At 41.1% G+C, this 21,606-nt stretch overlaps 1 protein-coding gene and 1 pseudogene across 4 annotated transcripts in view; one reads left to right on the top strand and one right to left on the bottom strand.

Annotated features, from left to right (window-relative positions):
• LOC111333363 (1-phosphatidylinositol 3-phosphate 5-kinase) overlaps positions 1 to 13,501 on the top strand; it is a 39,299-nt gene extending 25,798 nt beyond the window's left edge. For 2 of the 4 annotated variants that reach the window (XM_088745453.1, XM_088745454.1), the window contains exons 25-40: positions 1,233 to 1,289; positions 1,997 to 2,053; positions 2,479 to 2,526; positions 2,807 to 2,897; positions 3,506 to 3,601; positions 4,133 to 4,225; positions 4,854 to 4,963; positions 5,786 to 6,058; positions 7,140 to 7,205; positions 7,472 to 7,568; positions 8,904 to 8,983; positions 9,114 to 9,217; positions 10,136 to 10,264; positions 10,954 to 11,044; positions 11,397 to 11,558; positions 12,006 to 13,501. In XM_088745453.1, the coding sequence (XP_088601579.1) occupies positions 1,233 to 1,289; positions 1,997 to 2,053; positions 2,479 to 2,526; positions 2,807 to 2,897; positions 3,506 to 3,601; positions 4,133 to 4,225; positions 4,854 to 4,963; positions 5,786 to 6,058; positions 7,140 to 7,205; positions 7,472 to 7,568; positions 8,904 to 8,983; positions 9,114 to 9,217; positions 10,136 to 10,264; positions 10,954 to 11,044; positions 11,397 to 11,558; positions 12,006 to 12,199 (1,748 nt within the window). In that variant the 3' untranslated portion in view covers positions 12,200 to 13,501. The remainder of the gene's footprint in view (positions 1 to 1,232; positions 1,290 to 1,996; positions 2,054 to 2,478; positions 2,527 to 2,806; positions 2,898 to 3,505; positions 3,602 to 4,132; positions 4,226 to 4,853; positions 4,964 to 5,785; positions 6,059 to 7,139; positions 7,206 to 7,471; positions 7,569 to 8,903; positions 8,984 to 9,113; positions 9,218 to 10,135; positions 10,265 to 10,953; positions 11,045 to 11,396; positions 11,559 to 12,005) is intronic. The other 2 variants (XM_088745455.1, XM_088745456.1) reach the window with 2 other exon arrangements.
• LOC111333355 (E3 ubiquitin-protein ligase TRIM45-like) lies at positions 13,497 to 21,462 on the bottom strand (annotated as a pseudogene).
• Between the last annotated feature and the right edge of the window lie 144 nt (positions 21,463 to 21,606).

Below are 21,606 nucleotides of genomic sequence, written 5' to 3' on the forward strand. Positions count from 1 at the left end.
CCAGTTTTGTTTACGTACACGTATGCAACGTTTGCAAACTGCTCTGCTGTCTTCACCTTTTTGCCATTTATCTAATGCGCAACATTTACGATGTTGCTCAGTAACTACTGAACAAACACTACTAAGTGCTGGTGTAGCCTCCTAATCAACTAAACAGCTGGTGACTTGCTCTTGACAACGGTTGCGATGAAAATAACCTTGAACGACCGATAATTTTAAATTTTTAACTGATAATATTGACTTGAATTATGTAATTTCTATTTCAGTAACACAAATTTATGTGGCCATTACCATTAAATTATTGTACGTTTCCCATACCCAGACCGACCTTATTGCTGAAGAAGTTTGTATCTGTTATCGAAAACATTTGGGCTCTAGTTAGGAAGACACGTAGCCGTCGGACGCGCACAGGTGACCAGGCTTTCTTCCCCAGTAGCCAGGCTTTCTTCCCCAGTAACCAGGCTTTCTTCCCCAGTAACCAGGCTTTCTTCCCTAGATACTGGCTTTCTTCCCTAGATACCGGCTTTCTTCCCTGGTGACCAGGTTTTCTTCCCTAGTAGCTAGGCTTTCTTTCCCGGTAAACAGGCTTGTCCTGAGCTCAGACCCCCTAAATAATTCCTTTTTTAACCTTCTCTGTTTTCTTTTTTCCCTACTTACCCACCTAATTCACGTAAGGGAAGGCGACGGGAAACGAAACAATTTATGAGTATGGCCTTTTAACATAAAGTTTTTCATCATATAACGGCTGAAATTTTAACTTGATAATCAGCTGAATATAATAACAAGGATGGAGAGGTTTAATTATCTTGACCACTTTTAATTTCTGCTGGAAATGTCTTTAATCCAATTCAATTTGAATGTTTCTTCATTTAGTCTTCAGACTGCTGAGAAAAACCATCAAAATTTAACGCTTTCACACGCCATGAAATCTTAATGAACGATAACCACATAAGTGACTTGATGCTCCATCTTCACGACTTCAGTTTTAATTGAGTTCTCTCTCTGAAGGTCTCCAAAACAACTCACTCTGCGAATTCCTTTGCGAAAAAAAAGACTCTACTAAGCGATAACCGCATGAATAATGTTACGCCTCATCTTCTCAGTTTCGGATTTAATAGACTTCATTCTCTGGGAGTCTTAACACGCACCTTACTCTGAGAATTCCTGAGTTTGGTATGGGACACTTTTTTTCAAATTGACGAATGTTATGTTTGAACATTTTTTCATTCAAGGTCTTTATAGGACCCAGTCTGTGGGGGCTTCAAACCAGCGCGGTTCACGAAAAAAGGGTAGGGCTGGAGCGTGTATGCGTGATTGATCTCCAGTCGTTGCATTCTCGTACGTCATCCATTCCTGACATTCAAGATAAAGACATTTTTACCTGTTTAACCTCTTTCCCAACGCAAAGAGCAGAAGCTTTTCATCTCAGGAAATGCTACACTCCATACATACTGTATTTTTGTTCCAAAATATATCTACATCCGCCATTTTTGATCTTGAAATTCCTTGTCAAAACAAATTGATACATTCAGAGTGATCTGGAAAGAAGACGAAGCTACATTGGGTAGGAGTGCCGGGGACGCTGGAGGGGCTGTCAACTTTCTTTCCCCACCACAGATTATTTTTTTTATGCACTCTCTACGGATTTTTCTCCCCATATTTTGGCTTAACTACGGTGTAAAACGGACAACGCTATTGTATCCTTTTATTGTATCCGATAGTTCATGGTGGTGCACGAACCAATTTTCGGTCGAACATCTCAGAGCAGCAAAACTTCGAGGAGTTATTCACAACTTGCACGAAGAATAATTCATCAATTCTGGGCGTTCAATAACATTACTTTGGTGTTACAGTCTTTAACGTTGTGATCAAGGCTCATTTAACTAGGCAAATCTACAGTCATCTTTATGACATAAATGACTAGTAAAAAATGTCCCCGTCATCGAAGGATACTTTCTGAGAGAGAGGCCTCATTTTATTTACCTTCATTTCAAAGGTGTCGTTCGTTCCTACTCTTGGGCTCTCAATCAGCGGCAAACGACTGCTAAAAAGGGTAGGAGGTGGAATTTTTCAAACATTCTGTTAAAGTTCCTTATATTGAACAAATTTTGATTAGCTAATCTTAACGTGTTTGTATACGGTCTAAATCTGCCAACGTATGAAAGAAATGCATCCTCGTTCAGCAATTAAATGGTTCCCGGTAAATTGAACAAATTTAGTCATACTGACAGTGTTATCTTAAAAACTGCTCAACAAAGTGAACCAGTAACAATTTACCGCGGATAAACAATGTAATATAAACTTACCATGTGAAAGATTTCGTATTATCTTAACCAACGTAAACCAAACCTAGACTTTCCGACCTGAATGGCATATTTCCATCGTGTCTATTCATGTTGTTACATTTTAGCGTTCAATTAATCTATAAACTTATTCGTATTTCTGTTTGAGTGATTTAACATTACTTCTCGTCAACAGCCTTTGTCTCAGATGGAGGAGACCTGGATGCTACGCTTGCCTCAGACGGTATGCCGCTGACCAAACTACTACTAATACTTGCAGATGTGCTTTTGACCAAAAACTAATTTCTGTTCCAAAATCTAACAGCCTCGAGCCCTATGTCAGTCTATCATTGTCATTACAAACTGAGCATCACTGTCATTTTTTCCTTGAAGGGTTCAACTTCCCCTACAAATCAAAATATTTTCTGTTGTTCCAGGGGAGGGGGGTAAGACATTATAATTCACCTCACTATAAGTTGATAAGAAGTTGAATGAGGATGTAAAGTAAAGCTTGATTTTTGCAGCATCTGCTGGAACCAGTAAGCGTGGTAAAGTGAAAAATATCATCTCATCGTTTATGTCCGGCTCTGCCTTTCAGCCTGTACCGTCCACTTTGTAAGTAAACCCTCTTGAACCTCTCTTTTGTTACTGTTGGTGATATTCTCCCTCAAAAAAGTAGCTGGCCTCCCGTCGTGTTCAGAAGTTTGGGATACTAACGAGTTTTCATAGTGATGGACCTCGAAGCTTCAATGAGTGGCAAAAAACTTAGCAATGCTCCATAACTTTTACACTGTTAATACAGTTTCATTAGAAAGGCGTTGAGAATAAAGAAAATTATCAACGAGGGACGGTATTTGATTTTCTCACTAAATTCTCAGAGCCAAAATTACAAGAAACATGTGGCAAACAGTGTGGAGGATTGATGTCCATAATAAAGTATATTCTATATACAAGGCTAATAGATTAGGAAAAAATTATTAAAATGTTTGAACCAAACGTTTTCGGCTGTTTGCCATCATCAGGGTTGAAAATAATGACCGTGTGAAGAATTGATATGTAGCTCTTGGAGGTGAAAGAGTCAAGATGATATCTTTTATTCTGAGGTCAAGTGGTTTTTTATAATTACTTGACGATCGTTTTTTGGAGTGTTGAAAAGTTCTGTTCAAAGATGTTTTATGAAGGACGATTGATAATGAGATCTAAATTTGGTGTTTTGTTTACAGTCCAAGTCACGAACACCACCTCCTCCCCCCTGGGGAGAAAGTTCTCGTGTTTGTGAGTGAGAAAGAGACGAGCTCCATCATAGCTTACACACTGAGGTGAGAAGATCGCGTAGGCACGCACAACGTGCAGACAGACTTTTGATATCCATTTGCCGTGTATTTGACATGTGTAACGGGTGTCAGAAGCTGATATCCTCTACAAAATGATTTATTTGCTGCTACTGAGATACGCAACATTCTGTAGGAAGGAACGAGATGTATACCCCACTCCCCTTTCGTAACTCTCTCCCACCCCCCACCCCCGCTCTCCCTTTCTCCTCCTTATTCCAGTATTGCGTATTTCTGTATATTGAAGGAGGTTTTTTTTGGGGGGGAGGGGTGGGAGTTGTGTTTAGATTTGGTGAATTTTAAACTTATTCCTGAGGGAGGAGGTCGCAGTATTGAAGTAAGGTAAATTTTATACTTTAGTTCTGGAAAGCGGCCACGTGAATACTATGTGCAAACTTAGTTTGTCGCGGATTATTACTTTCGGTTGAGCTGTTTTATTGAACAGTTAAATATGCTTAAATTTTATTGGTTTGGTTTACGATTAACAAGCGTGATCATATGTCTCTGATTTTGTTTCAGTACAAAGGAATACAACGAACGCTTGCTTCAAATTCAGGGGACTCTATCAGAGATCAAGAACGGGGCAGCCAAAGATCACCTACAGAACAAAGGGTGAATATAGATTGCTTTATATGATTGGTACTATACCTACTGAAATACAAGATTATGTGACGAGTCGCTCTAGAGTTATTCGAGGTTGTGTGACAAGTCACGGAAATAGTATCCTGCAAAAAGTAAGGTTTCATCATGTGTTAAAGAGCGCATTCTCAAGGTAGGCTGTTCTATTACTTGATCACTTTAACAGAACAATTTCCATATTCGCTCCGTTTCCTGGCCGTCTTTATGGAAAGCTTTTTTATGTTAGCTCTTCTGTTTTTCATTATATAAATCGCGCGAAATCACTGACATGAGCAACAACAGTTCACAAGTTTTTTAACACTGTTTTCCACTTTCTCATTTTTCCGGCCTCGCCCTTCCTCATGTTTTCGGCGTCTTTGCGCGCTTTTAATCGAGTCTTCGTTTCTTCGGAGTTTATCTCAGCGATGCAATTTCCTGCACTTTCTATTGGTTACGTGTTTCTACGCTCTCCATAATAATTTTTCCACACTTTCAACCAGTCACATGTTTGCCCACACTTTTGACATGTTTTGTTTGAGGCAAAGATTCGTTAATGTCTCATTTTAATTGCATCCTTAACAAACACGTCAGAGCTAACATTCCAACAATTTCTTTACGTCAGGGACGTCAGTAAAACTACGGATTCATCTGTCAAAAGCCAGTCACATCTGGACAGTCATTGTGGTACGAAGACGTACATTAGAGTTGATTCCAGTCCAGAGAGGGGAGAAGGTAATTTGTTGTCGCAGAAATGATAGATCAATGATGGATCAATGATAGATCAATGATAGATCAATGATAGATCAATGATAGATCAATGATAGATCAATGATAGATCAATGGTAGATCAATGATAGATCAATGATTGATCAGTGATAGATCAATGATAGATCAATGTCAGTATCTTAGCAACTGCGCACATACCCCTCTTGCGCAAAAGCAGTCCACTGATGACAAGTTAGGGTCAATGTTGCGTTAGGGGAGGGGTAGTTGCGCAGGTGTTTGGATACTGACATGGATCCCTAATTGCAAGGTTTTCCTCTCATAGAAATGATCATATTTCCAATGTAACTGCGAACTTCATGATACAAATTAGAGGATTAGTTGAAAACTAGGAGCCTGTCCTTCGACTGTTTCCGTTTATCCGTTTTCCGGATTTTTAAGCTGTGGAAATATGGATATCTGTAAATGCGATCTAATCAATATTTTGACGGATCATGAAGCGACGAGGAGAATTATGTTTTGGGCAGGAAGAAAGAATGAGCTAACTATCAAGTAGTCTAGATCAGTAGCTCCGTGCAGCGTTTTATCGTCATCAGTTCCCTTTTGTTAACGCGGTGAAAAGGTTTGTCGATGAAAAATTTTGCGGCGCATTAAACCTCACCTGTTATTAAAACGTTGTTATTGTTATATCTACTTCAGGAAAGGGTTGTCTCTAGGGCGTGGTATAAATGGGCTTCTAAAAAGATTGGTTCTCGAGTGAATACCGCCTAGTGTTGCAAACCAGTAAGATCAGTTTCGATTTACTTCTGACTTATGCACTCTTTCGGTTAGGTTATGTGCATTTAGACATTGTAAATACCGAAACGGGACTGGCATTGGAAGAAGAAGGGGAGACGCCTTTTGTTGCCAAAGAAAAATTAGAATTCATGAGCCAGAGTCAGGAATTCTGCGCAGAGCCTGAGCCACAGGTAGCCCAGCATGGTAAACACCGGAAAGTGGAGAGAGTTGTGTTTACAAAAACTAAGAACACCAGTAGTCCCAAGGACGAGGCAAAGAAGATAGAAAATAACGTAACGCCTGACTTTCCGGCTCAAGATGATATCGGTAAGAATGCACAGATTTAGTGAGAAGTGAGTAGGCTGCGTGCCATGATTGTTTGGTATTCAGATGCTCGGGGGGGGGGGGGAGGGGGAGTGGGGAGGGGGAAAGAAAGAGGCTTCCGAGGGATCTCCATGTTTTGTCCCCAAAGCCGCCTTGTGAGGTAGGAGTCAAGTTAGGAGTCATTGGCATTTCATCCAATCACAGCTGAGCACAACCTCGTCGCCTGAAGAAGACTAGCAGTAGAGTAGAGTAGAGTAGAGCAGACATCTATACTTATACAGGATAGCCCCTTCAGTGTAGTAAACACTGATATCAACGGGGGTCCTGTTACCCACCCATCCCACCCCAGGGGAGGACATCCATCACACAGTAATCTCGTGCGTGGGAAATTAACGTCTCCTACCCCTAACCCTGCAGGAGACGGGACCTCCATTTATTCGTCCCTATCCGAGAAGACTAGAATATCTAACCATATCTTGATGTTATAGAAAGGTAGCATATTTTTCTCAATTATTTTAAGACCTGAGTGTTGGTCCGGCCGGGGCTCGAACCCTCGACCTCCCGCACAACAGTCCAGCGGTCTATCCATTGAGCTAACCGGGAGGCGTAGTGGAAACGGGAGGTGTAGTAGAAACGTCGCCATCAACGTCCCAAGCGAACACACCGTGAGACGGACGATTACATTTCTCTTTTAAAGTGTTATTTACCACGATGACTAACACAACCTGTTTTACAAGTCAAGAAATATTCCTCAAATAACACTGAATGTATATCATTAAAAAAAAAAGGAGAAGACCTTAAGATAATGCAGAATTAAAAAGAGAAGAATGTGCACCACTTAAGTCGTCGAGATGTACTCTTAATTATTTCATTCTCTCCTTTCTTTTACATTGTTAAGCTCCATGAGCTCAGGATATGAGCGCTATATAAATAAAGATTATTATTATTATTATTATTATTATTATTATTACTATTATTAAGAACTCTGTGAGATGCGATAGAAACATAAGTGAGGATGAGTCGACCGAAGGTCACGTGTTTCGAGGTTTATTTTATGTTTGTGATCTTTTTTCTTTCTCATTAGGTCTTCTGCAATTTGGCTTTCAAAGAAAAGATGCATATCCTGTGGTGGATTTTCATGTTAAGCACCGTAAGAAAGTTTTGTTCGTTTCTTTGCACGTTTGTTTTTCAGCGAGAGCCTGGCTTCAGTGTGAGCTTAAACGACTTCTTAAGAGCGTGACGCTATTTTTCACTTGACGGGTTTTGAAAAAGAAAGCAAGGGCAGGTGGCGTAACTGTTTCAACTTTTTCAACTCATAATTTCAGTGACTATTTGGTTTAGACCTTTTAGTTTTGACGTAACAAAACTTATGCCTTTTTTGGGGATACTGAAAGCTTATATTTGTTTAAATTTTAGAGTTTGCTGACAGTACATGCCGATTTTACTGCAGTATCTATTACGCGGAGCAATTCAGATCTCTGCGAAAGAGGATCTTTCCTGACGGCGAGGAGAAGTAAGTTGATAACGTAAATGATTTTCCCTCATCGTTTACTTCCTTGGTTGTATTTTACAACAAGGAGATTTAACAAATGGTAAACACCACAGCGTACACTATTGAGTTATGGATGCACGCGGGAGGTTGCTAAGCACGAAAGAAGCGTAAGAGTCGCTCGGGGCGATAGCCGAGAGCGACTCTAGCTTCTTGAGTGCTTAGCAAACCTCCCAAGTGCATCCATAACTCAATAGTGTACCCTGTGGTGTTTACCATTTGTTTTATAACATAACATTAACACAATGTAGCTAGAGTTCCCTTTTATTTAACAAATCTTACGTGACCAGAAAAAAACAAGCGCGCGCGGAAAAATAGTCTTTGCATTTGCTCGCGTCAGCAGCGTACACCCATGGGCAAATGGGGGACGCTAAATTGACCAATCAGAGCGCGCGCTTTACTTTGGTTATGTTATAATGACCAATCAGAGCTTGCGCTTTACTTTGGTTATGTTATAATGACCAATCAGAGCGCGCGCTTTACTTTGGTTATGTTATAAACCCATTTTAATCCTTGCCCTCATTGATTCCTGCACCACTGTTGAAGCTGACTCGTGTGCTGTCTCGCGCAGAAGGAAACTGTCCTTACGGGCCTATTATTAAACAAAGTAGAAGAACAAAACTTTTTAGACCGCAAAAGATTAAAGCTGTATGATCGCATTTTTTTTTTTTTTTTAAAGTGAATCTGCCGATTTTTGGATTGTAGTCTGGAAGGTTTTAACTGAGTAATCCCTAAGAGTGGCAGGCTTCTAAATTCTCCCTACACCATCACCCTTGAATCAAATGTAAAGGTCATAAGAATAGTGGAAATAAGTATACACCACACAGGTGAATTGTACTTTTCGCGCGAGCTGATTGGCTGGTTCGGAAGTGAAAAACAAGTACCATTCACCTCCTAGCAGGCGAGGAGACAAAATCGTGCGTCACCATTTTATTTTCGACCACTTTTGAAAGAAATGAACTAATATTTTTGTTACCTGTGTGGTATTTACTAAAAAAATTGTCACCAATTGAAGATGCTTCTGGTTGTCAAACAAAGTACCCTGGTCATTACCACAGGAAATGTAGAGAAATCAGTTTTTTTTTTTTTTTTTTTTTTAAATCAGTTTAGATCGTGTGAATATTATCGTGAGGGTATAAAGGTTTAAGAAGTTGGTCAGTGTTTTTCTACTTTCAGCTATGATTTTTTTGCCCACACCGCGAGATCGTTGTAATGTTGAGTTTGGTAAAAAATCTCCATCCTCTCTCCCTTGCTACAGTTCTAATACAGGCACTTGATTGCATAAATTGTGTCCTCCAGGTACATCCGCTCCCTGCAGCATTCAGTGTCTTGGGGAGCACTTGGAGGAAAATCCGGCTCTGCTTTTTTCAAGTCATTTGGTTAGTAACTGCCTCGATCGAAATTGAAAAAGGAAATCTACTCTTACAATTTTTTTGGTATGGTGTCGATAATTTTTCTGCTAACTGTCCATCCTTCAATTCTGCCTTATTTTTCTCAACACCTTCACAGATGACCGGTTTGTCATGAAGCAGATGTCAAGACAGGAGTTGCAATGTTTTCTGGAATTTGCACCTCATTATTTCCGCTACATCAACAAAGCTCTGGATGAACAGGTATGGTGAGAAGACGCACTGACACAATGTTTAGCATTTACCTGTACGGTGATCTGGGATCGAGTTCTAGACGAGGTTACTCAGTTATGTCCGTGGACCTCACAGTGCCTCTCTCTACTTAATAAACAATTACCGCCAAACTGTCAGGGAGGTCTTACAAAATGCTTGGGGGGGGGGGGAGGGATGGGGTATAATCTGGGCTGGACTGACATCACATTTAGGAGGAGGGAAGCAGTACTGTAAGTTGCATATCAACTACAAATCACTCCCTGCATGGTAGAGAGACCAGGCATAGCCAGTATAACCTAATCTGTCCCAAGTATCGAAATACTACTGAGGCAGGAAGGTCTTTCCAAGTTAGTAGTATTACGTTATGGAATAGTCTTCCAAATGAGCTTAGGAAACAACGTAGCATCTCCTCTTTTTGGGATGATTTGATGAATTATTTTATAAATTCTTATGGAGACATTGATTCTTTTGAAACTGTATTGTTATCTAGTTTTATTGTATTTATAATCTTTGAATAGTTACATTGTTCGACTAGTTAGTTCTGTTTTTAATCTCTATGGCTTAGAATGTATTACTTACTAACTTTAGTTTTTAGGGCCACTGGTTCATCAGCCCAAGCTGTTATGTGTATACCCTCTTTAAATAAAGTCGATTATTATTATTATTATTATTATTATTATTATTATTATCATTATTATTATTATTATTATTATTATTTTTATATACGACAGAACCTAGTCTGCCCTCTAGTTGGTTCAGCTACTCTGCTCATGTCCAGACCTCTGTCTAAGAAAGATCTTTCACATGACACGAAGACGTCACTCGTACTTCCTACTTTGCATCCTGACATTTCACTTTGTACATTCAGCACTAAAAATTTATTTATAGCGTTTTCTGTTTTCTTGATAGCGACCGACCTTGTTGGCAAAGATCTTGGGTATTTACAGGATTGGTTACAAGAACTCACAGACGAGTGCTACAATGAGGCAGGATGTACTTGTTATGGAGAACTTGTTTTACGACCGAAAAATCGATAAGGTATTAAACATTTATAACTGGAGAATTTTAACAATAAAACGGAAGAAGCTACGGTAGACAATTTACAATATTGGTATCTTTAATATTTCTCTTTTTTATTTTTCTTTTGCGCGAATTTTCCACAATTCTATGTCACCTCAGAGATCTTTAGCTAGCCATTTCGCGACCCGAAATCTAAGTCCAACCGGTGGTCGAAAAACTTAAGATTTTGTTGACCGGAAAAATATCTTTTTGTTTGTACCTCGAGGCTTAATCCACGGACAAACGGGGAGAAAGACGAGGGAGATAAGATGATATCGTATCCAAATGTGTACATCACATAAACTTCAGACCATGAACACTAAGTTGTGAAAACGTTGAATTAGTAAATTAGTCGTCGAACTGTTTTTTCATCTCAACATGGCGACCAGCTCTAGGATTTCAAGCGAAGCCGAGCAAATAGTTACAGTGAACACGGCTCTATTATAGAACACGTGAATAAGCAAAAACGTATTGAGATTCTTTAGATGATTCCGTCATCCAAAGTGACTAAACCAATCAAGGATTTCTCATTGATTGATGCAAGAATTGATACAGATTGACAGTGCAAAAAAAAAAAAAAAAAAAAAAACAGCTCAAAGAATTCAACAGATTACAAGTTCTCGCTAAATACTATTTGAAACTTGACGCCTTATTCTTTATTTCTTCAGACTTTCGATTTAAAAGGTTCCATGAGAAGCCGGTACGTTCAGACTTCTGGGATGAAGAACGATGTATTACTGGACGAGAACCTGCTTGAAAGTGAGTCAAAGACGACTTACTCAATAGTTTTTATGGTTTTTCCCTGGTGACTTACCTTTCCACCAGTAATAGTCCGTAAGGAAGCGCGTTAGTTATTATTTGGATTTTCAGGCTCTGTAAGAATATTGTATTTTTCCCGCATTTTCCCTCACTGGCGTGTTTCCCGCTCTTTCCCGACGGTTGCATTTTCCTTTGGTCATTCGCTGGTGGGATATTTCTCGCGCTAACCACTAACGGGGCGTTTCGTGCGTTTTTCCCCACATGCGTTCTGCCCTTTCCATTCAGAAACACTTGGCAAACAAGACTTTCTTAATTATACAGCAATAACTTTCAACTCATTTTACTGTTCCAGTGATCCGCGAGTGTCCCATATTTATCCGTCCGCATTCCAAAGCCATTCTGTCGCGTGCCATTCACAACGACACCGAATTCCTTGCTCAGCAGATGGTAATGGATTATTCGCTGTTGGTTGGTATAGACGAAGCCCGGTCTGAACTGGTCACCGGAATCATAGGTGGGTCAAGCAGAGCTCAGTTCGTACAAAAGGGCAGCCTTAGGCAGGGTTGGCAAAACGTGTAATGGAGAAGGCAATTAAGGCTATCGTGAACGTCACTTACCTGCTTCAGATTTCAGGCAGGACAGAGAACTATTCATTTCAAATAGGACTCTCTTCACACCTCTGGCAAATTATGTATCCAATCCCAATAACAACTGGGTAATAGCTGCTGTGCAATTTTCTTCGATAGCATTTCAATAATTGCACGATATTTCATCGGCAATTTTAGTCAAATACCGGTAACATAAAAGTAGCCTTATATAATTCTGTGAATCAGGTCTATGCGAAATTCTGCGTCGTAGTCAGTTGATTTGAACAGTCGTTCGACGCAGTAGTTCTCGTAACATGTACGATAAGTTGTGCGTGAAAATGGACACCCTTTTCATGGACTCTTCTGTTCTGTAGATTTTATTCGAACATTCACTTGGGATAAGAAGTTGGAGATGTACGTGAAAGCCAGCGGCATTCTTGGGGGCCAAGGAAGAATGCCTACGGTAGTGTCCCCTGAGTTGTACAGGACACGATTCACTGAGGCCATGCACAGATACTTTCTTATGGTCCCTGATAAATGGACTGGGCTCGGAAATGACCTTGACTAAGGGATCACTTTAGATAAGTACCTTATGTTTCATCGAGGCCTTGTTCAAACGCTTCAGCGGTGAGTTAAAAAAGATGGACCAATCTTGAAAATGAGCTCGTTTATGTTACCGCTAGTGTGTCCTCAGTTTACTATGGTGCATGATTCACCGAAGCCTCGCAAAGCTACTTTATTATGGCCCCTAGTTGATAAACAGTCCTGTCTTACATGAGAGACCCACTTTGCAGTTGCTCGGGTTGCTGGGGACTAATTTGGTCGGAAGCCTGACTTAAGTCCCTTACATTCGCTTCTAACTGTACCCTCAGTACCTTGGATAGGTTCTGGAATTAGAGGGTACAGCAAATGTAGAATTGGACCCTTTTTGCCACCGACAATCATTCTTAGACACGCATACTTTCATATTTCAAGGAAGGGGGTATATTTTCTTTTAATTATGGCATTTGTATTTGAATATTTAATTTATGCCATGAAATGTTTGTATAGAATTTTTTGAAGTCGTAAATTATTTGGAGAAACAATGAATGGAGAGCAAGATTGACATTTTCATATTAAAATAGAGATATTGTAAACAATTAGTGTATACTGGGATAAATGTTGAATAGGGGTAATGTTTAATACTCTAATAGTTTCTGTCATTTATATTTGTGCAGTCTTGATGACTCTAACTTTTCTTGTGACCTATGTGACATTTCATTTGTTGTGACTTGTCATCAGACTTCAGAAATATTGAAAAACGATTTTTATGATTAAAGAGCTGAAAAGGTTTCTCATTGAAAGAAAATTTAAAAAAATAATAATTTTGCGTTTTTGCGCAACTGATCATGAGTCGTCCTTCTTTCTTTGATTTTTCTCTATCTCTACCTTAAGTTAAAGTAAAATCGTCAAGTCATACTGGAGGTAACTTGTAAGTTTATTTTATTCACGCAAAGATCCTTAAGAAAAATGTTACATTACTTGTCGTACATTAACTATTTCAATGACATCCTTGAAGTACTTATTTCCAACTCAAAAATAGTGTTGGTCGACTCAACACCTTTGAAGTAGGTCAAGTATTCTAATATATACATCTCTGTAATGATCAACTAGAGTAACATTTTACAATCAAAATAGTTCTAAATCTTTCTGTTAGATAAAATTACAGGACATTTCTTAGGAAATTAATTCTGATCATTCAAATTGATAACTTTTTTGTAATTTTACTTTTATCAAACAGCTAACATTTTAAGGTTTGTCGTAATTACAAACAGCTTTTGTCATCTTATATAAAAGTTCTGAGATAAAATTAAAACCTTTCATTTCTTAATTATTTTGTCTGTTGATAGATACTTCTGTTTGAAATGAATTTCACCAAACCCATAACTTCCCCTCTCCTATTTCATCACCAGTTTCCTTCAGCCAAATGCTTTTGTAAATATCTGCTAATGTTATGATTGAAGAAAAGCAGATTACTTAGAAAATAAGCGGAGTTCCATTCTTTACCAATCTCATGTTTAACTCCGAACTTCGTACTCGTTGATTTTGGTTTGGTGCAAATCCTCTTTGTGAGCAAGTCTACTCAAGAATTTGTATGCGATGGTTATAAGAATCGGACACAACAATTCGTCCATTACAGAGAATTGTTGTGGAAATCGGAGATTTGAACTCCCCTGCCTAACTACCTTTTGTTCCAAACTGGCCAAGGAACGTTCCATTCAGTTGAAATACTTGTATTCTGTGATTTTCTTTGTCAGAGACCATTAGGTGTTCCGATTCTGTGTTCAATGATAAACAACAGGGATTATTAAAATCTCCATCCCCTGCACATTTCTTTCCAAACTTGTACTGAAAGTTTCCATTCCTTTCAATACCTTTGATACAATGTTCTCCACTGTCTGAAACTATGAGATATCTATCAAACTGGACAGTGGACAGAGAAAGTAAATGAATCCTTGTCAACTATCTTCTTTAGAAACTTGCCATCAGAGAAAAGATCTTAATCAGTTCGTTACCTAAATCAGCGACAGTGATATTTCCATCATTATCTGGAGATAAACCCAAGGTAATACTGAGCTGACAATCAAGTCTTCCTTTCCGGCCACCAAAGGTTCCCAGGTGTAGTGTATAGGATGCCAACGAGCATATAATATGCGCGATGTAATGTGATGCGAGACCTGCATATATACAGCATGTGTTTAATTTAGTTAGTTCTCTTAGGTACGTGAATAAAACCGATTTCATTTTAACCGCTGTGTACGAGGATTTTGAGAATTTTGAAGATCTAGAGGACTTCGAGGATTTCGAGGTTTTGTCGAAGGTTTCAGGAGTTTCGTCCGGGAATTCGTAAGTGATTTCGCCAGGGATTTATTTCAGAGATGCCGGGACACGGTGGATAAGACGAAACGACAAGCGGTGCTGTTAGCATTTCTATTAATGGTTCTGGAATGGCTTCAGTTGCTTTAGATGTCAGTGGATTGGAACCATTTAATCCGAAGGAAGAGGCACACAATTTAAGTCAGCGGTGGAAGAGATGGAAGCGAGCGTTTGATTTGTACGTGACGGGAAAAGGTGTTTCGAACGACGCTCAAAAGCGGGCTCTTCTGTTGCACGTTGCTGGTATGGACGTTCAGGAAATTTATTTCACATTAGCCGGTGATGGCGAGGATGTGAGTTTTCAGGCAACACTTCGGGTACTTGACAATTATTTTTTTCCCAAATCAAACGTTCCTTTTGAGAGACATTTGTTTAGACAAATTTCGCAGGAGAGCAGAGAAACTGTGGACCAGTTTGTGTGCAGATTGCATCAGCGAGCAGCAACTTGTGAGTTTGGCGTCAACGAGGACGACTACATTCGGGATCAACTCATAGACAAGTGTTACTCCAGCCACTTGCGCCGGAAGTTCCTGGAAAAGGAAGGGACTGTTACTTTGGGTGATTTGTTGCGGGTTGCGAGATCCCAAGAAGCAGTTGATAGACAACTGAAACAATACAACACGGACCAGGTAGACCGGGTCAATGCAGTGAGTGGAAAAGTGGATGGAAACAAGAATCCCAGAAAATTGAAGACGTGCTTTAGTTGCGGACGGGAAGGACACTTTAGTCAGGATTGGAGGTACCCGGCGCGAGGTCAGACTTGTGGGAAGTGCGGTTCGATAGGCCATTTCAAAGTCAAATGCCCCTAACTCCATCAGCGAGGCGGCGCCAAGTCAGGATCCAAAGGAACGAGGAATAACAGAGGTGGACATGGTCGGGGTGGCAGAGGTGCTGGTGGATTTGGTCGGGGTGGACGTGGACGCGGAAGACTAAGGCAAGAGGCAAATCTAGTGACTCGAGGACCTGCCCCCGAGAAGAAGACAAAAAAGATTTTGCAACACCAGATCGTCAGCCAAGACCCGATTGTGCCTTTTCAGCGGAACAGCTGGATGACCACAGGTAAGAAAGAAGTGCGTTGGTAACGCTGATCATCGGTGGCGTGTACGTACCAGATGTTCTTATTGATCCGGGAGCTTCATGTAATGTTACGGGACAGCGGACCTTGGAATTACTAAATTAGAAGGGGATCAAGTGTGAATCTCGGAAGTCTACGAAATAAATTTTTGCTCATGGTGGCTTAGAACCTTTACCGACCCTAGGAACTGTTACAGCAGATGTCACGCGAGCTGGGTGTGGGTTTAAAAACGGAAGTAAGGCTGACTTCATAGTGGTTGACGGCGATGGTCGTACGCTGTTGGGTCGCGAAACTGCCGAGGTGCTGAACCTGCTACGTGTTGGTCCTTTTCAGGCAAACAGTGTCGACGGAGGATGACCAGACGGCAGTGTTAGAGAAAAATACAAGGAGTTATTTAGTGGTGTTGGTCTTTTGAAGGGTTACGAATTAAACCTGCATGTTGATGAGTCAGTGAAGCCTGTAGCGCAGCATGTACGCCGGATTCCTTTTGGGTTGCGAGAGAAGGTTGATGCAAAGCTTGATGAACTTTTGAGGGTGGACATCATAGAGGAAGTACCGGAAGGGCCGTCAGGATAGATATCGCCATTGGTGGTTGTTCCCAAAGGTGACGGTGACGTGAGGGTCTGTGTTGACATGCGCCGAGCGAATGAAGCAATCGTCAGGGAGCGGCATCCAATTCCAACCGTCGAGGAGCTGTTACATGACTTGAATGGAAGTACCATGTTTAGCAAGATTGATGTCAAGTGGGGTTTTCACCAGATCCTGCTCAACGAGGAAAGTCGTCACATCACTACTTTCGTCACGCACCGAGGGCTGTATCGGTACAAGCGGTTGAAAAATATCAGCAAATCATCAGAGACGTGTTAAGGGGTTGTGCTGGGGTTGCCAACATTGCGGACGATCTTATTGTTCATGGAGGTGACGTGGAGGAACACGACAAGCGTCTTTTTGCTGTGTTGGATAGGCTGAGTAAAGTGGGGTTGACGGTGAACGGAGACAAGTGCCATTTTAGGTTGTCGAAGCTTACGCTCTTTGGCCATGAGTTGACTAGTGACGGTATAAATCCATGCGAAGAGAAGATAGCCGCTCTTAGAGATGCAAGACCTCCCAAAGACGCAAACGAAGTACGATCGTTTATGCGTATTGTCCAGTATTCTTCGAAGTTCATGCCAGACGTAGCGTCCGTAACGAAGCCTATTCAAGAGTTGACCAGGAAGGGCGTCGTGTTTCACTGGGGAAATGAGCAACAAGCAGCTTTCGAGGAACTAAAGCGTCTAATCACCCAGGCGGAGACACTGGCTTATTTTAAGGTTGGCTGAAGAACGCGAATCATTGCTGATGCATCCCCAGTTGGCTTAGGGGCAGTTCTCACTCAGCAGCAGGGAGGCATGTGGAGATTTGTCTCGTACGCATCAAGGAGCTTAACTGACGTCGAACGGCGCTACAGCCAAACGAAGAAGGAAGCGCTGGCCTTCGTTTGGGCATGTGAACGGTTTAACATGTATGTTTCTAGACAGGACTTCGAGTTGGAGACCGACCACAAGCCTCTGGAGCGTATCTACTCCAGTACTTCGAGACCTTGCGCCAAGATAGAGAGATGGGTCTTAAGGCTACAAGGGTACGATTTTAAAGTAGTGTTCCGCCCAGGAAAGACTAATATAGCAGACGCGTTGTCCCGCTTGAAGTCGGATCACGTGGACCATGGAGAGGAGTATGACTATGTTAGAGCAATTGTTGAGGACTATGTACCCGTTGCTCTATCACCTAGAGAGATTGAGGAAGCTTCCTATGATGACGAGGAATTGACCCAGGTGAAGAAATGTGTTAAGACAGGGAACTGGGACCAGTGTATACTTCCCTCGTATGCACAGGTCAAGGACGAATTATGTCTGGTGAACTCTTGCTTCGGGGCACAAGGATTGTGGTTCCCAGGCTCTTGCGCGACAGGATGGTGCGGTTAGCACAGGAAGGGCACCAGGGTATAGTCAAAAGGAAGTATCGTCTCCGCAATGAAGTTTGGTGGCCAAGAATGGACAGAGACGTTGAGAAGTTTTGTAGAGTTTGTCATGGCTGCCAGGTCACTTCTGGATTTGACCCCCCAGAGCCGATGTCTCGCGTTTTTCCTCTAAGTGCCCATTGGCAGGACTGTGAAGCAGATCTACTGGGACCCCTACCCACAGGAGAGAGTATTTTGGTGGTGGTCGATTACTATAGTCGATTCCCAGAGGTTGCTATAATGAAGTCTATGACAAGTTCTAAGGTCATCGAAGCACTTGCACCTATGTTTGCAAGATTCGGTTTTCCATTCTCGCTAAGGACAGACAATGGCCCCCAATTCGTGTCTGAACAGTTTGAAGCCTTTTTACGTACGAATGGTATCGAACACCGGAAAACGACTCCATTGTGGCCACAAGCCAATGGAGAGGTGGAACGCCAGAATCGCTCGTTAGTGAAATGCATACAGATCGCACATTTGGAAGGAAGGAGCTGGAGAACTGAGTTGCTGGTATGGTTGACAGCGTACAGATCCACTCCGCAAACGACGACAGGGACTACACCCTGTTATATGATGTTTGGTCGCGAAATGAGATCCAAGCTACCTGAGCTAAAGAGAGAGACAGTTGGTGTGCCAGGCGAGGAAGTGCGAGAGCGAGATTGGTCAAGTAAATTAAAGGGAAAAGCTTACGCTGACCTTAAGAGGGGTGCCACGCCCAAAAGCATAAGTGTTGGCGACACGGTTCTTGTGAAAGCAGAGAAAACCAACAAGCTGTCTACCAACTTTAACCCTGATCCCTTTAAGGTTGTTCACAAGACGGGGTCAGAGGTAACGCTTAGGAACGAGACTGGCATTGAACCGAAAAGAAACACTGTGTTTGTAAAGAGGTATAACGAGCACAGAGATGTATCCAATGACAACGAAGACCAAGTGGTACAGGCAGGTTCTGCAGTACGGGTGGATGACCCAGGGGCGAGCAAAGTTTCAGAGACGACACTCATACCAATTAACAAAGATTTAGTAATACATAGACAGGTAAAAACGAACGATAACAAAGATTTAGTAATACATAGACAGGTAAAAACGAACGATAACAAAGATTTAGTAATACATAGACAGGTAAAAACGAACGATAATAAAGATTTAGTAATACATAGACAGGTAAAAACGAACGATAACAAACATGACAGTCATACCGATGCCAAAAGAGATTCCTGGAACGTCTGAAGATTCTCAAGAACAACCTAGGCATTTCCCAGACAATGAAAATGCCGGAGTGGGAAGGCCTGTTCGGAGGTCGACCCGGACTGTAAGACCGCCCGATCGTTATAAAGCCATATAAACTGAATATGAACTGAATATAATATGAACTGAATATAATATGAACTGAATATCTTCAACTTCTTGTCCTTTTATCGAGCGACTGGTTTAATTTAAAGGCTTCGATTTGTATGTTGAACATTTAGGAAAGGAGGGAATGTAGTGTATAGGATCCCAACGAGCATATCATATGCGCGATGTAATGTGATGCGTGATGTGTGATGTAATACCCTCGAGACCTGCATATATACAGCATGTGTTTAATTATTTAGTTAGTTTTCTTAGGTACGTGAATAAAACCGATTTCATTTTAACCGCTGTGTACTACACCAGGCACTCACCCTCCCTACTGGAAATCTGGATTCTATGATTCGAATACTCTGCCACAAAGATATTCGTATTTTCATATTATGCGTTTCCCGTAAGATTTTTAAATTCGCCCGCTTTTGTTTCCTTCCCGACCAAGAAACCTAAAGAGTAACTAAAGATTTCTAAAGACGAGCCTAAATGGTGTCACATGCACAGTGAAAGGACTGTCATGAACATGTTCCCCGTTTACCTTTATTGCCACTTGACATTTTCCCTTATCTCTGGGAAGATAGCTAATCTAATAGACTCGTGTTTCTACCACGCTTTCTCGTCCTCGTTCGTCCCTGATCTCCACTGTTATATGGTCACGTTCATTGTAACACTGCCTTCCTTCGACTTCTTTTGTGGTCACAGTAAACTGCGCTTCACGGTGAGCAATTCCTTCTTCCAGTCCTTTGCCTTCAACAACACACTGACTCGCTTTTGTTGGTTTTTTTTCAAAGTTCCAATGTCTTCAGTTTTGACAGTGTCGAATAACTTTTGATTTTTCACAAAGAAAATGAATGCATAAAAGAACGAATGAGAATGAGAATGAGAATGAGCCACAATTTCCAGGTCACGGACAGTTGGCTCTGTTTGATCAACTCCTTCAAATATGGCGTCTAATGATTTCTTCAGTTGAACGACCTCGGCGTTTTTACTTCGGGTGAAATTAAGTTTCTCGGCCTTCTTCAGAGATGATTTTATCGCCGTTATCTGACGTTCGATCTCGGTCTTTCGCTTTGCTATGCATTCAATCGACTTTCTTTTTCTTAATTCTTTCTCCACTGTTGTAAATGTGTTTCGCTTCTTTGCTTGAATGACTGCAGTTAAATTGTCAACAATTGTTTGAACAGCTCTCTTTACTTCTTCGCCATGTTGTATGAGTCTGGCACAGTCTTGATCAATTTTAATAGCGACGTTGATCTTTGCTTGTAGATTGCGTCGCTGGTTTTCAATGAAAGAGTTCATTTCAGTCTTTTGTGTCTCTGCTTCCGCTTTGATCAGTTTCAGGTTATGACCTCCGTGGTTCAATGTGACACAGATCTGACAGACTGGCATTTCACAGCCTTTGCAAAAATACTTCAGCTCTTCTTTGTTATAATCTTCCTCAGGACAGAAAGCGGGTCGTATCATGACATCTTCATAGTCCTTGTCTTGAAAGTCTTTGAGCACCAGAACACGATGATTTTTATTGCTGCGAATGATGTTGTGTCCAATGATGCACCCATTACACCAAAACCGGCAACAACGAAAACAATAAGAACTCTCAGAGCTTCTCTTGACACAATTTCCACATCGCACTTGTCTGGTTTTACATTCTTTAATGGTCAGCACGCCAATCAAGCCGTTCAGATAAAAACTGGTGGGAAGATCTTTGAGATCGCCACTTTCAGGCACTTGGCTAATAGCTTGACACTTCGGACATCTAGTTGTGTGTCTCGGCCTTTGCTCGTTCTGTGCCAGTGTAGACATGGAAGCTGCTTCGGATCCGTGTACACGTTACTACATACTGGGCACGAAACTTCCCCGCGAAGATTGTGAAGCAACGTTTTGATATCCATGAGCTTTTCACTAAGAACTGTGTATACGCTCGGTCAAAGCGACTTTTCTCGGAATTGCACTCGAAACAATGAAGCCTTGTGACTTTTTTTTTTAGCTATTCTTAGACTCAGTTATTTGTTGTGACAGCAAGTTTTATGTCTACACCAATCAGAGCGTTGTTAACCTTAGAAACATATCAATTTGTCTTGGATTCTTGTTTCTCGGGGATGTGAAACTGACTCGCACATTGTTTTTTGTCCGGCTGGAACAATTATTTTGTCACTAAAACTTGATCTCTATCAATAGAAATTTATGGACTTCATCTGCGAAAGAGAGAAGAAGCTCTGGGTTTACGGGTGCTATGATTCTTGCCGGAAATAAATCTTACAAAGAGTGATGAAAGATGACTTGACCTCGTTACAGATGTTTATTTCTATTTTGACACAAACCATGGGGATAAAATTCAGTATTGAATATGTGCTGACACTGGAACTAGTGGTTTTGTCAGTAAACAAAGACTGATTTCTAATAAAGTGCTTCTAAGCTGACAGATGCCATTTCCCCATTTTGGCTGGCTTCAGGAAGAGAAGGAACCTCGCGACTAAAAATGTCTTTAAGAAAACATCTGTGGGATTTTATATGGCTGGCAATCAGAACACAAGTACAGAATTTTATGTTTTGCCCGCTCGATCAGTCAGCCACAACCAAGAGCGTGAAACTCAGAAAAAGGGTGCACCGTTTACGTGAGGTTAATTCTTTGGGTGTAACACTGTAT

Source organism: Stylophora pistillata, chromosome 14, assembly GCF_964205215.1.
Source record: "Stylophora pistillata chromosome 14, jaStyPist1.2, whole genome shotgun sequence".
In the NCBI taxonomy this organism is placed as follows: domain Eukaryota; kingdom Metazoa; phylum Cnidaria; class Anthozoa; order Scleractinia; family Pocilloporidae; genus Stylophora; species Stylophora pistillata.